This window comes from Tympanuchus pallidicinctus, unplaced genomic scaffold (assembly GCF_026119805.1).
Source record: "Tympanuchus pallidicinctus isolate F22 unplaced genomic scaffold, pur_lepc_1.0 scaffold9, whole genome shotgun sequence".
Lineage (NCBI taxonomy): Eukaryota > Metazoa > Chordata > Aves > Galliformes > Phasianidae > Tympanuchus > Tympanuchus pallidicinctus.
Window position 1 is genome coordinate 16,576,006 of NW_026294813.1, and position 14,925 is coordinate 16,590,930.

A 14,925-nucleotide genomic window follows, 5' to 3' on the forward strand; every position below is an offset into this window, starting at 1 on the left:
AGGTCTAGTTAAGCCTACAGACTGTCAAAGGTTGGAAGATATTTTTCCCATCTATAATTAACACAAAATGCTGACAAGCTGGATTCTACTGTCTTACCTTGGCTTGAGGGCTGACTCCATAGCTGGTGAAGGCATACTGCCACTGTGGGAGACCCAGGTGAGTGATGAGCAGGCGATAGTAGGCTGTGAAGGTTTTGGTGAGGAAATGCCAATACAGAGCTCTGTCTAGGAACCATATCTCTGTGTCTGGGGACACAACTAGAACCACACAAGCAGAAACTACATATTGTTGCTCTATAGCGATACGAGATCAATCCCTGACCCACTGTCAAGTGGGAGACAAAACATAGTTTTGGAAAACGCTGCACCTTCTAAAACCTAGCATCCCTGACTAACACAGATGATTATCCACAGGAGAGTGGTTTAATGGATAAGAGCTTGATGTCTGAAGAAATCCTGATTTCTCTCCCAGGATCACACAATAGCCATTACAATCACTTTCCCCACTGTAAAACCTATGCAATCCTATTTCTATCTAGCCTGGGACTGACACTCTTATTGAACATCTTCAGACAACAGCAACTTTGTAATTTAATTTTAAGGCATTATCATGGCCAACATTTATCTGCCCCACAAAATATAAACAACTAACTCAGCTGTTGGTCATCTAGATTACTGTGTAAAGTCCATAACTCATGGGACAGTGTATTCTGCCAACAAAAAAACATTTTGCAAAATCTCAAAACAGTGATTAAACATTTCTCTGGTGGCAACAACCTTTGAAGAAACCACCATCAGATTACCAGTATAAAAATAAGTGATTCTACTTGGAAAATGGAGACTGAATGCTGTCAATTAAACACAGTCTCCTACGCTGACATCAGCAGCGGTAAACAACACTCCTTTCCCTTGTTCAGGTTATCCATTGCATGGACTGAAATCACTACCACTGAAAGCCAGATGACAAGCAGTAAGTTTCTGCCCTGGAAGTTAAAGTCATATCCAATTAAAAACACAAGATAACAAACAAAGGCTTTTCTCAGGAACAGGTGTACCACAATTGCATAATCCCACGGTGTACATGCACGTACACAAACACCTACTGACCTGTGCACTTTGACAGATGACAGCTACTTTATAAGAGACCTGCATGTTCCACTGATCCCTGATTGAAAGCAACTTTTCTGGTATGCTTTAGTAAGCACAGCTCATCTCATGTCTTTTGTTCTGCCTTTCAACCTCTCCCCAGCAAATTTTGACCTACCTGAGAGGTCTGCATGCACATTCAAGGAGACTGAAACAGTCTAAATTGGCCTGACTGAGATGAGGACTTTTTTGTCATCCATCTTTTGCTACTAAGGACTTTATGTTTCTTATTAAAACATAAGCGAATTGTTGTAAGACATGTAAGTCACCAGACATATGTTAGCAGCTGAAAGTCTAGCTCACTGCTTTACTTCAACATAATTGTCTGTCGGTTATATGTGAGTGCTTTCCTGTTTCAGTATACAATTACACTATGCATGAGAATTATTAAGTTATAACTTAGACACGAATTTTAAAAGGAGGGAAAGCGTTATCTCCAACTAAGCCACTGTAAGACTTAGCCACCGAGTTCAGCAGAGGCTGGATGTCTCAGTAAATGTCCATCTATAAACTGCAAAGGTCAAAATTTTATGATTCTATGTATATGTGTCCCAGATACAATCTGCAAAAAAAGATGGATAACTTTTCTCTTGTCAGTCTTACCTGGTTTAGTGTGCTTATAAACAAGACAAACTTTCCCATTCCCATTGCATGGGTCTAATTCAAAAATAAAACTACGAGAATCAAAGTGTGGTTTCTCTGGTTTGTCTTCATTACCTGAAAGCAGAAAAAAAATATCTTGAAACATGTTTGGAAAACTATGTGTCAGCTGCAGTCTATTCATTTAGCAGTTGTTAATAAATTAGCCTTGAGGTCTGAATATAATCAAGGTTTCAGTAGGAAAACAGAATCAAAATCAGTTGGCTGAAGAAGACATCAGGCTGCCTTATAGTCCCTTCCTGGCATAAGGTAGCATCAGCTTTATGGATGTCAGACAACAGGTATCTTATCATTTCTTAACAATCTCCAGTGCTCACAATGCCATAATTTCCATGCAGCTAAATGCACGGTTATAACTTACAAGTTTTGCTCACACTGATCTTGAATCTTCTTTCCTACAACTGAAGTCCATTATTTCATTCAACCCACCTTCCTTTTTTCTGGCCCTATCTTCTTATTTTCTGAAGAAGTCTATTCTTTTTCTATCTATTCTGTCTATTCTTTTTCTCTTGATAAAAGACCTTGATGAACTCGAAGAAAATACTTCTTCACACCTTCAGTGTGACATCAGCCTCTTTCTCAGCAGTCAAATGTTCTGACTCTCACTCAACTTCTGGCCCAAAACCAACTCAGAGCCTTTCTACAGGCCCATTTTAGAACTGTGCAGCTGTAAACTGTTGTGGTATATAGTTTTGAATTTTAATGCTTCTGAGGAAGAAGAGGGACAGGAAAGTTGTACTCTTCAAAACAGCACTCCATGAAAATCAGAATGAGAACTCTTATGGGTTTCTAATTTCTACTCAATGCACCTTGTAAGTACATCAATGAAGGTCTTTGAGTCTAAATAGTTAAAAATGTAAAAAGGGGAAAAGGCAGAACAGGAGAATAGACAGATTGTTAAAAACAAATGAAAATAATACTAGTGATTAAGAGTTAACAATCCCCAACAGATTCATGGATACACAGCATGTAGGTCTACATCTGGAAGTTCTAGGGGACTAAAAGAATATGTATCATGGTCCAGCAGAGACAAAAAAACATCTGTTCCCATCCAGGTGCTATATTGTAGCATTAACTCAAAAGAAAGGAAGCAGACCACTTGTTCTAAGCTGTTAACAGCACCTTACCCTCCTCATCTGTGTCATCTTCCAGGTCAGCAAGAGACGGTGCATTAGGCACGGTATACATGGAGGAGCCTCCAAGCCGACAAAGCTTTGAGATACTATTGATCACCATGGAGCCCAGGGGCACTGGGGTATCTGCAATAAAACAGATCATCAATTACATCCAGTACTAGGACAGCACAGAACACATTGCTTTTTCTCCAAACATATACTCAAGTCCTGCATTTTGGTCATAAGAATCCAAGGCAACCCTACAGACACAGGGAGGAGTGGCTGGAAAGCTGCCTGACAGAAAGGGACCTTGGGGTACTGGTGGGCAGTCGGCTGAACATGAGCCAGCAGTGTGCCCAGGTGGCCAAGAAGGCCAGTGGCATCCTGGCTTGTATGAGGAGTGGTGGTGAGCAGGACTAGGGAAGTCATCCTGCCCCTGTACTTGGCACTGGCAAGGCCTCACCTCAGGGGCTGTGTTCAGTTTTGGGCACCTCAGTACAGAAAGGACGTGGAGGTGCTGGAGCAGGTCCAAAGAAGGGCAACAAGGCTGGTGAAGGGCTTGGAGAATGTGCCCTATGAGGAGAGACTGAAGGAACTGGGGCTGTTTAGTCTGGGGAAGAGAAGGCTGAGGGGAGACCTTATTGCTCTCTTCCAATACCTGAATGCTTACAGTGAGAGTGGGGGTGGTGTCTTCTCACTGGTGACAGGTGACAGGAGGAGGGGAAATGGCCTCAAGTTGTGCCAGGGGAGATTTAGGTTGGATATCAGGAAACACTTCTTTACAGAAAGGGTTGTTAAGCACTGGAATAGGCTCCCCAGGGAGGTGGTTGAGTCACCATCCCTGCACGTGTTTAAAAGCTGTTCGGATGCGGTGCTCAGGGACATGATTTAGCAGAGGGTTGTTAGAGGTAGGGTAGCACGGTTATGTGCTGGTTGGACTCGCTGATCTTTAAGGTCTTTTCCAACCTAAGCAATTCTATGATTCTAAGCTCCTCTAAAACAGATGGGGATCCCAGCAAGCCTAGTTACAGTTAACTAAGTTGGGCTCCATGAGAGGAAAAAAAAAGGCATTTTCAAACAACAGCAGGTCAGCATCTTCTGCCGCACTGCAAAATAAAGGAAATTTCAACTCACTTTTATTTGCTGTAATTTGGAACAAATCTAATTTCTATAATTCATTACAGAAAAGAAACTGCTATTCATATCACATCTTGGTGCTGTGCACATGAGAACTGCACTGCAGACTAGATCTGTGCTGCAGCTGCTAGTCCACTCCTGTGGAATTGGTTATTGAAAATCTTAGCTAGTAACATTCACCTCCACACAGCAGTTTGTTTTTGCTGCTGCCCTTGCTACAAGGAGCCACCCCTTCACATAGTACTAGACAGCCTGTTTTCTTCCACCTCACACATCCTTCTAAGCTCTACCCTAAAACAGGTTTTCATCAGTGTTTTGGCATGTTCGTGTTCTTGAGAGAATTGTAAGGACTGGTCACTTGTCAGAAGCACTCCATCTGGCCACACAGCAGCATGGAGGGCTTCAGAAAGCACAGAAAGATGGTTGCTTAAACAAGACCGTTATGGACCTTCTTGGACTCTGGAAACTTGTGTGCTCTGAAAGCCAGATTCTTCAGTGGTCACAACACTCCAAAAACCACTTGAAACATTATGGGACTTCAGTGCAGGTGTCACAGCCTGGTATTTCAAATGAAATTCCACTTCCTCAGGAAAAACCCCATATTAAACTGCGTGACCTCTGCCCAGGTGCATGACTGAGTTGGGCTTCTATTAACCCAGAAAGAGAACTATGTGAGAACTGTATCTTCCACTTTAGTCGTGTAGGGTAAAAGGCAAAGAAGATAATCTTTTGCAATTGTCATGGTCTTTCTGCTTTTCTCCTTTGGACTCAGTCAAATAGCTTCAACAGATCAATTTTCGGTCACCAGATGGAGCGGAGAGACATGGAAGATACTAATGTGAAGATAGTAATGTGAAGAACTTTCTACAGCACTCATTATGGTTCGTAATCCAATGAGTAATGGACATACTTATGTGATAGTGAAGGACAGTTCCCTCCCAATACCAAGGAAGTAGAAAAAGAGAGAGGGATTATGCTGTCAGCACAAAGTCCTCATTCTGACCTTTTATTTGGTCTGCCAGTTTAAAATGAGTGCACACTCCAGGTAATCTGGATTGTATATTCATATACTTTCAATGAGAAAGCGGATTTTCTGTGGGTCACTCTTACTGCTTTTTGATAGGATAACTATCCTGGATAGATCTAGATCTGCTAGATCTGTTTCTCTCTCCAAAAATTACAAAGAGAGTCTAGGTACTAGATTTAAAAAACATACCTAAATCTGGATGTTGACAGATGGCCAATGTAATACAGAAAAGTTTCTGTCATAAAGCCTTGTTTGGTTTTGAGAATGTGTTTGGCATTTGTCTCTTTTGCACAAGTTCAGCATATGCAAACTGCAGCTTTTGTCCTGGTGCATCAGTAAAGGACTTTCGATTTTTTTCCCCATCAAGATACTTCTAAAACAGCCTACAATCCAATGCAGATCTGCAATCACTTATTAAATCAGAAATCAGTTTTCTAGTGACTGATGAAGTTGCTAACTAGAAGCAAACAACTCAATTTTTTTCCAAGTTAAGGAACGGTCCTAGTTGTTCATTCAAACAGACTGCAAAAAGAAAGCTTGAGATTAAAGAGGTTCTGCAAAGGAAGGATTATCTGCAAGATATAAGGGCATCAGCTGAAACAAACACATGCACTTACCGTCGATTTTTACACTCCAGGTCATCTGGAAGCCATCAGTCATCAGATAGAAGTTCTTTAAATCTTCAGGCAATATGCAGGCATTTTTCTGCAAATCACAAGAGGATTTAAGTATTAAGGGGAAATGCAGAACATGCCTCAAACCCAAAGAGAAACTAAATATTGGTACAGAAATAGTTGCCACCAAGTGTCTTGCTCAGCTCCTACCTGACTCAAATCAGGCCAAATATTTCAATCTAAACCTGGCAGAAAACTGCACATTTCTTGAGACCATGCTATACTATCAACAAAGACGTAGAGGGAAAATTGGGAAAATTTCACAATTTTTGAACAATCGAGCAGTTTGTCACAGGACTGTTTCCCCATTGAGACAATATACTGAATGTCTTTCCAGGATCAGAGATAAAAGGACATATTTATTTTCATATATGTATGTCTTACAAGAATAGAGTTGTATTTTAAGTGAAGTCAGACTAAACCCACCTATTCCACTAAATCACGTATAACAATAGCACAGTGACTCTTTTCTTCAAAGGGCTTTCAGTTCCAGGCAGGTGAGAGGAGAACAGATTCAGTACAGCCCATAGTCAGGCAGATTTCACATTTCATTTAACAGTAAATGTGCACACACACAAACAATCAGACTCACAGAAAGCCCCAGCCTGGTTTCATCCCACCACACTTTGGCACTGGATGTGGGCTCCTAAGAATGCTTTCTCCTAAGCCAACTGCAAAAGGAGCAACTGCAGCATTAAGAGGCTTCTAAAAGCCAGGATCCTTCTCCTATACATATTGAGGTTGTAGAAGAAGCCTTAACTCAGACTCTCAAGTTAAACAACATATATGAAAAAAAAAGTTTAAAGGCTTAATCTTCAGAATAACTAAAAGCCCATATCAGAGCTATAGCCAATTGCAGGGACTGCTCTCGGAAATAGGTGCGGATCCTTCACACACGCAGATCCTTCACTCACACTGATGCAAAACAGAACAGTACAGAAGCAAGTCAGTTTTAAAAAGATAAGCAACACATATAACTAAAGGAGTTACTGGCTGCTTTGCAGTTGTTTGAGTGAAAAAAAGAGATAAAAAAAGATTGAAGTGAGTTTACATTTAAAGTGTCTTCAAACCCAGGATTCCAAGAGAGAATCAGACCCCAACATTCAAGAGAGTTTAATAATTAGAAGTATTAAAATATAATACTGGTAGCTGTGGCTTTGTCTTGCTGAATCTTTAAAAGTTCCAATGATACAGGTCCCACAGCCTCTGTATTAATTTCTCCAAGGGCTGCATTGCCTTCATTGAGAAAAAGATTTCCTAATTGCAGGTTAAATCTCCAAGCTGCAAAATTGTGTTCATTCTCTCTTTTAGTCCCAATGCTGTTAAATCTTCTCAATGACACAAAGAAGCCCTTTGGGAGATAAACCCTCATTAAACCAGAAGGACAGACAACTTCTTTAAAGCATAGGTCTGAGACATGTATATAGCTACAGGATTCAGGCAGACCCATTTTACCAGGAAAATAAACAAATAATATGAAATCTGTCACAGTGTATCTGGTGACTTAAGTACTTTTGTGACAGGATTTTCAGCCTTTTCCAAAAATGGTTTACTTCTTCCATTCATCCAGTTTAAAAAATATTCTGTTGGACGTGGCCTGGTCTTCATGCAGTGAATTTGACACCCAAACAAGAAACTATGAGATTACAAACTTTAAGAGCATTAAGGTCAGCTGTGTTGTCTCCTGTATATAAAGCTAATCCTAGCACAGAGCCAGATGTTATTCAAGGATTCACAGCTTAGCCTCAGAGGCCTTGACAAGTTTCAGAGCAGCTACAGAATTGCCTTGGAGAAAGCTGAGGTGTCGTAGTAACAGCTTTCTAGCATTCCCTCAGCTGAGACTGGATTTGTAACTAGAGATTGTGATAAGATTGTTCCCCATGTTTGTAGCCCGCACAAATCCAGTTGTCCGCCTGGATTTTGACTCAATGCCTCTATCCAACAGGACCTGCCTCCCAGCTGTACATTCAGCCACACTGCTGATTTCAGGTCATTATGGACTGACACAGAGAAGGACAGGTACTGTCCTTCTCCTGGCCATATTCCTTCCCAAGGATCTAGCCAGCCCTCCTGCTTGTTAAATCACAGTCATATAAAATCACAGAGTCAAAGAATGGTTTGGGTTGGAAGGGACCTTTAAGGCCATCTAGTTCCAACCCCCTACTACAGACAGGGGCACCTCCTGCTAGACCAGGCTGCTCAAAGCCCCATCCAGCCTGGCCTTGAATGCTTCCAGGAATGGGGCATCCATAACCTTTCTGGGCAACCTGTTCCAGAGGCTCACCACCCTCACATACAGTAAAGAACTTCTTCCTCGTATGTAGCCTTAATCAACCCTCTTCCATTTAAAAACTGTATCCTTCAACCTACCGCTACATGCCCTTATAAAAAGTCCCTCCCTGGCTTTCATGTGGGCCCCTGTAGTTCTTGGAAGGCTACAACATCTCCTTGAAGCCTTCTCCAGGCTGAAGAGCCGCAGCTCTGTGTCTTTCTTGTGTTGGGGGCTGCAGATCTGGATGCAGTACTCCAGGTGGGGTCTCATGAGAGCAGAGCAGAGGGGCAGAATCATCTCCCTTGACCTGCTGGTCTGCTTCTCTTGATGCAACCCAGCATATGGTTGGCCCTCTGAGCTGCAACTGCACGTTGCCAGCTTATGTTGAGTCTTTCATTAGTCGACACCCCCAAATCCTTCTCCTCAGAGCTGCTCTCAAGCCACTCCATGTCCAACATGTATGTGTGCTTAAGACTGCTCCAACCCAGATGCAGGATGTTGCACTTGGCCCTGTTGAACTTCATGAGATTGGCATGGGCCCACATCTCCAGCCTGCCCAGGTCCCTTTGGATGGCACTCTTTCCCTGTGGTGTGTCAACTGCACCTCTAAGATTGGTGTTGTCTGCAAATCTGCTGAGGGGGCACTCGATCCTACTGTCCATGTCACCACAAAGAACAGCATTGGTCCCAGCACTGATCCCTGAGTTGTTACGGTTCCTGTCCTCTAACCTCTGGCATGCACACAGTGCAGGAGCCTCTAACCCACACACAGCTTTCAATCCCGCGTGCTAAATAATGTACTTTTCAGGCATATCCAAATTTATGCCTACAGACTACTGATGGTAAGTCCCAGATACTAATGACTTTGCAGCTTACAAGTAGGCAGTGTGCTTTACTTGGCCCATTAGCAGCCCAGTTACTAACACAGTACCTTCCTAACCCAGTTTCAGAAAAACTCCAGAAATGAGTACTACTGAAGAAGAGAGTCTGATACCAGAGAAACTTTGAGAAGAACTTACTGTCATTTAATGAGAGCCTGCTGATGGCCAAGGGCCTGGTGGTAAGTTTCAGAACATTACTAAAACACATGGACATATCTGAAGTTCTTCAAATGCCTTTAGCAACACACCTTATTCTTAGGGTTCTTCTCAGTTCTAAATATTTATAATTTCACGCTGCACTTTCACCACTTCTAATTCCAAGCTGTATCTGCAAGAACAGCGCCTATGTTTAAAACTACAAAAAACAGAAAATATGACAGACCTGATACCAAGAGTACAAATGTTTACACAGTACTTTTTAACATCCCACCCCTCAATTCTGTACTGACCTACCTCAGCAGTAAAAACATATAGGAGAACGGCTCCCTTGACTTCAGTGGGTGTTTTCCTGTAAGCAGGTGAACTACATCAATTGGAATGACTAGTCCTTGCATAAAAGTCATATCTGGGAAGGCATTCTGCTCTGAATCTTCCTTTTCTGGAAGGCAAGAACAGCGTGTGCGTGTTTTTCCAACTTTATTTTTGGATTCTCCTAAATAAGTCCTCTTGGATGACACTCCAAGTGGTGCTTTAAAATGCTGTGCAAATCTGGGGCCCATATAAACTCAAAAAAGCTTTATTTGTACCTATCTCTTCCATCTGACAGAGAGAACTGACCAGTATGTCACACTGTGCTTAGCCACATGACTTCAAAACAGCAATTTTCTGACAGTAGAGTCAGATAAACAATCCACTATTAAATATACAAGATAGGCTTTCTCTCAAGAAGCTGTATTCCCTCTGATCAACTGCAGTTTCCATGATTGGCGATCTCCAAACTCGTAAAATACAATCTTCCTAATAACTTGTCAGAAAGGGCTTAACCACAGCCCTGTTGAGCAGCTGTTTTTGCCCCAGTCATCTGGTTACACTCATTTGCTCATAAAACAGAATATCCCAAATGACCAATACAATGTGTGAGGTCTCTTTTGGTTGCTGTCCATAATATCCTCAAATGGTCTCTCAACAAAGCACAGTCCACTGATGGCAGACAATATTACATATAACACAGCGAGAAATTCTTGTTCACCTGTTGTAACCTTTATCCAGGTATGGTTCCCAGGACCAGCCTCCTTGTATTTTCAATCCCTTCCACTTATGAAAAGGCACAGGGCTGGAGTGGGCCCAATTCCCTGCTGCACAGAACATGATTTGCTAGTTTTCTTGAAGATGGTGTGGTATAGCCACTACTTTATATCAGAATATCATAAGGATCCCCAAGATGAGAATGCTGTGTCAGAATCATCAACTGCCATCCAGTTCCCTTTTTCCAACCTGTTCCCTTTCAGGCAGCTTGAGGAAATACACTTGTCTTGTTCTGCTGGATTCACTTTCCCAGCTCTCACATGCAGGATTATAAGGCAGATTCAAGGCTGGCAGAGTCTGTGTGTTCCTGGGTGTCACGGACTGCAAGTCCACCTAATGCTCTTGGAGAGCACTGCAAAAAGATGGAAAGAAAAGCCTCTGTGGATGTATGCACCCACATACAGATCTTTGAGTCAAAATGAGATATGGTAAACATGCTGAGGAAGATGTCTAAAAGTGCCAGGAACAATCACCTCAGTTCCCAGTCAGATTGATCTGAAGTTTCTGAATTGTCTGGCAGCCTAAGACAGCCCACAGCAGTAAAGTCCCAGACTACATGAGGCCTTTTGTCAACGAAGAGTATAAGAAGAAACAAAAAATTTGTCAACTAGAGTTGCAGAATATCAATGCTGCACAGCATTACTGGGCAAGGATCACTAAGAGCAAGTTGACGGCAGTTTGGACACTGTGTACAAGTCAATTATAGGGACAGGCAAAATTCATTTCATTCTGTATGGCTTGCTCAGATGCAGAGGTCTGAGACTCTCAGCTCCCCCTAGCAGATGTAAATTTGTATTTTTGAAAAGCAAAACAATGAGCTGAGTGACTTATTTCTAAACTGAAGCAAAAAGAAAATTTAGAACAGACTCTGTCACTGTAGATACCAGAGTGTCTCCTGGATATAATTTAGTATAATGGCTGCTTTTACAAACTGCACATGGGGGATAGCAAGGCAGTTGCCAAACTAATTTTAAGAGTGGCAACTGATTCATAACAAGATAGTTATCAGCACTGGCATTTCAGTGGCCTGAAAACTGTCTTTACTCTCCCTTCTACTGCTTGTCTTGCTTTCTTTGGGAAAAGATAACATCTTGGCAGCTATGAAACATTAGGAAACATGAAAAAAAATTACCTGCTTTCACTAAAATTTTTTGGAATTCTGTAAGTTTTAGGGGAAGTGATGTTACCCATACAAATACTTGATGAACACATATCTCAAATATTTCTGTGAGTGTCCAGATTTGTAAAAAAAAAAAAAAATATCCAAGATTGATCTCGGGTATGCTTTTCCAACCTCTGTCTACAAAAAGCCTTGGAAAAATCTCTTTTGCTCTCCTGCTGTCTTACTGCACTGTAACCTGAAATAAAGCTTGCCTTCCTCTGCAGAACTCATGGCACTAACTGGTGATAAGACTTTAAAACTTCCATCATTATAGTCAGTTAAATACAAGTACAAATCAGGCACAGCTCATTTTAATAAACAGAGCTGGTTGAGAGAAGCAATGCAATGCATGTTGCCAACATTGTTAAAATACAAATTTAATCATTCGTAATTAAGTAATTCTGGTTTTCTTATAAGAATTTCTGTATGCTATGGATTCTCTCTTGGCAGAAATACCTTCCCTCTGCAAAGCTGAAATGCGAATGAAAAAAAAATGCTTCTAGAAAAACATTTAGAAAAAAAGTCTTAAAAACAGATCTTTTATTTGGTGAGTCTCAGTAGAAAGAGAGGATTCTTTTGGAGAAAAGAGTAGAACTTTGGGAATAGTTTGATCAACCTTCTCTGCACTGCACAAAACCTCCTGCAAACATTTTCCTACCAAATAAGTAGAGAGAGTTCAAAAATACAGGCTGCGACAAGATCTAGTTAAAATCTCAGCTACGGAGTAAGGCATTATATGCACAACTGTTGCCACCTAGTGGCTATGAGAAAGCAGGGATGCAAGTAAACTCAGCGTTATAACCTTGCATTCAGATTCAAGTAAGAGGAGCTAGGAGAAAAGTTCATCCTTGAAGAGCCTTGTAAAATGTTGAACAATTGTCATGCAGGACATCCTGCAGTTATGTGGACTGTGTTGGACATTAGGCTTCATCTCCAAGTTCAGGAAATATTGGAAAAAATATACTTATCTTTTAACCCAGGAAAGGAGATTAAAATTCTATTAATGCAACTGGAAACAAAAGGAAAAAAAAAAAACAACAGCAAACTCCTTCACTATTATTAGTCCAGTCCAACTGTGTCTACTTAATCTTCAGGTAAGATACAAAAATAAATATTTCTATAAATATATCAACAGTAAGAGGAGGGCTGGGGAGAATCTCCATCACTTGTTGGACGCTGAGAACAACTTGGCAAACAAGGATCAGAATAAGGCTGAGGTACTTAATGCCTTCTTTGCCTGTCTTTAATAGTAAGACTAGTTACTCTCTGGAAACACAGCCCGTTGCTCGGATAGACAGGAATGGGGAACAGAATAGGCCATGCATGATTCATGATGAGATAGTTTTGGACCTGCACTGAAATCTGGATGCTCACAGGTCCATGAGGCTGGATGGATTGTACTTTAGAGTGCTGAGGGAGTTGGTGGATGTGGTTGCCAAGCCATACTCCGTCATTCTTAAGCAGTCCTGGCTAACTGGGGATGTCCTGGCAGACTGGAGACTAGCAAATGTGACACCCATCTTCAAAAAGGGCTGGAAAGATGATCCTGGGAGCTAGACCTATCAGTCTCACCTTGGTGCAATAGAAGGATATAGAACAGATAGGTAACCCTGGGAGCCATCATGGACAAATTAAAGGTCAACCAGGGGATCAGGACCAGTCAGCACGGCTTTAAAATCACAGAATCACAGAATCACAGAATTGTAGGGGTTGGAAGGGAACTCCAGAGATCATTGAGTCCAACCCCCTGCCAAAGCAGGTTCCCTACAGCAGGTCACACAGGCAGGCATCCAGGCAGGTCTTGAACATCTCCAGAGGAGGAGACTCCACCACCTCCCTAAGCCGTTTCCCCTTGTCCTGTCTCCACTCACCACTGAAAAGAGTCTGGCCTCGCCATTCTGCCCCCCACACGTTGGGTATTTATAGACCTGGATCAGGTCTCCTCTCAGTCTTCTTTTCTCAAGGCTGAACAGACCCAGTTCACTCAGCCTTTCTTCATAGCAGAGATGCTCCAGGCCCCTCACCATCTTTGTGGCCCTCCGCTGGACTCTTTCCAAGAGATCCCTGTCTTTTTTGTACTGGGGAGCCCCAGAACTGGATGCAGTTCTCCAGATGACAGTACTCCAAATAGTAGACCCTGTCTGACAAACCTCATTTCATTCTATGACGAGGTGACCCGCTTAGTAGATGAGGGTAAGGCTGTCGATGTGGTCTACCAGGATTTCAGTAAACTCTTTGACACTGTCCACGACAACATCCTTGAGCAGAAGCTGGCTGCCCACTGTTGGGATGGCATACGCTCCACTGGGTGAAAGACCAGCTGGATGGCCGGGCCCAAAGAGTTGTGGTCAATGGAGTTAAATACAGTTTTACACCAGAGCAGCATCCTGCAGGGCTCGGTGTGGGCCACTTCTATTTAACATCTTCATTAAGAAGCTTGATCAGGGGACTGAGTGCACCCTCAGAGTCTGCAGACGACAACAAGCTGGGAGGGAGTGTTGATCTGCCTGAGGGGAGAAGGGCACTGCAGAGGGACCTGGATAGACTGGTTTGATGGGCCAATGTAAACAGTATGAGTTTCAATAGCGCCAAGAATTGAGTCCTGCATTTTGTTCACAACAATCCCAGGCAACCCTACAGATGAGTCTGTAGGAGAGGAGTGGCTGGAAAGCTGCCTGACAGAAAGGACCTTGGGGTACTGGTGGGCAGTCGGCTGAACATGAGCCAGCAGTGTGCCCAGGTGGCCAAGAAGGCCAGTGGCATCCTGGCTTGTATGAGGTGGTGAGCAGGACTAGGGAAGTCATCCTGTCCCTGTACTTGGCACTGGCGAGGCCTCACCTCAAGGGCTGTGTTCAGTTTTGGGCACCTCAGTACAGAAAGGACGTGGAGGTGCTGGAGCAGGTCCAAAGAAGGGCAACAAGGCTGGTGAAGGGCTTGGAGAATGTGCCCTATGAGGAGAGACTGAAGGAACTGGGGCTGTTTAGTCTGGGGAAGAGAAGGCTGAGAGGAGACCTTATTGCTCTCTTCCAATACCTGAATGCTTACAGTGAGAGTGGGGGTGGTGTCTTCTCACTGGTGACAGGTGACAGGAGGAGGGGAAATGGCCTCAAGTTGTGCCAGGGGAGGTTTAGGTTGGATATCAGGAAACACTTCTTTACAGAAAGGGTTGTTAAGCACTGGAATAGGCTCCCCAGGGAGGTGGTTGAGTCACCATCCCTGCACGTGTTTAAAAGCTGTTTGGATGCGGTGCTCAGGGACATGATTTAGCAGAGGGTTGTTAGAGGTAGGGTAGCATGGTTATGTGCTGGTTGGACTCGCTGATCTTTAAGGTCTTTTCCAACCTAAGCAATTCTATGATTCTAAGCTCCTCTAAAACAGATGGGGATCCCAGCAAGCCTAGTTACAGTTAACTAAGTTGGGCTCCATGAGAGGAAAAAAAATGATTCATAATTTACTTCCACAACTTACCTAGTTTTTCATTAGGAAGAAAAAAGCTGAAGTCTTGTTTTGATAACTTTGAAACAAAGTGTTGGCTGAAGCATTTCAAAGTTTGGTTTTACAAGGATAGTTCAAATTTGGAACAAAACGAAATGGATTTTGAGGATA

General features: G+C 42.6%; 1 protein-coding gene across 4 annotated transcripts in view; it reads right to left on the reverse strand.

Annotated features, from left to right (window-relative positions):
- TPGS2 (tubulin polyglutamylase complex subunit 2) overlaps window positions 1-14,925 on the reverse strand; it is a 47,523-nt gene that overhangs the window by 25,413 nt on the left and 7,185 nt on the right. For all 4 annotated transcript variants that reach the window (XM_052670682.1, XM_052670681.1, XM_052670680.1 and 1 more), the window contains exons 3-6: window positions 5,703-5,790; window positions 2,934-3,065; window positions 1,750-1,863; window positions 98-258 (exon numbers count right to left, since the gene is read on the reverse strand). In XM_052670682.1, the coding sequence (XP_052526642.1) occupies window positions 98-258; window positions 1,750-1,863; window positions 2,934-3,065; window positions 5,703-5,790 (495 nt within the window). The remainder of the gene's footprint in view (window positions 1-97; window positions 259-1,749; window positions 1,864-2,933; window positions 3,066-5,702; window positions 5,791-14,925) is intronic.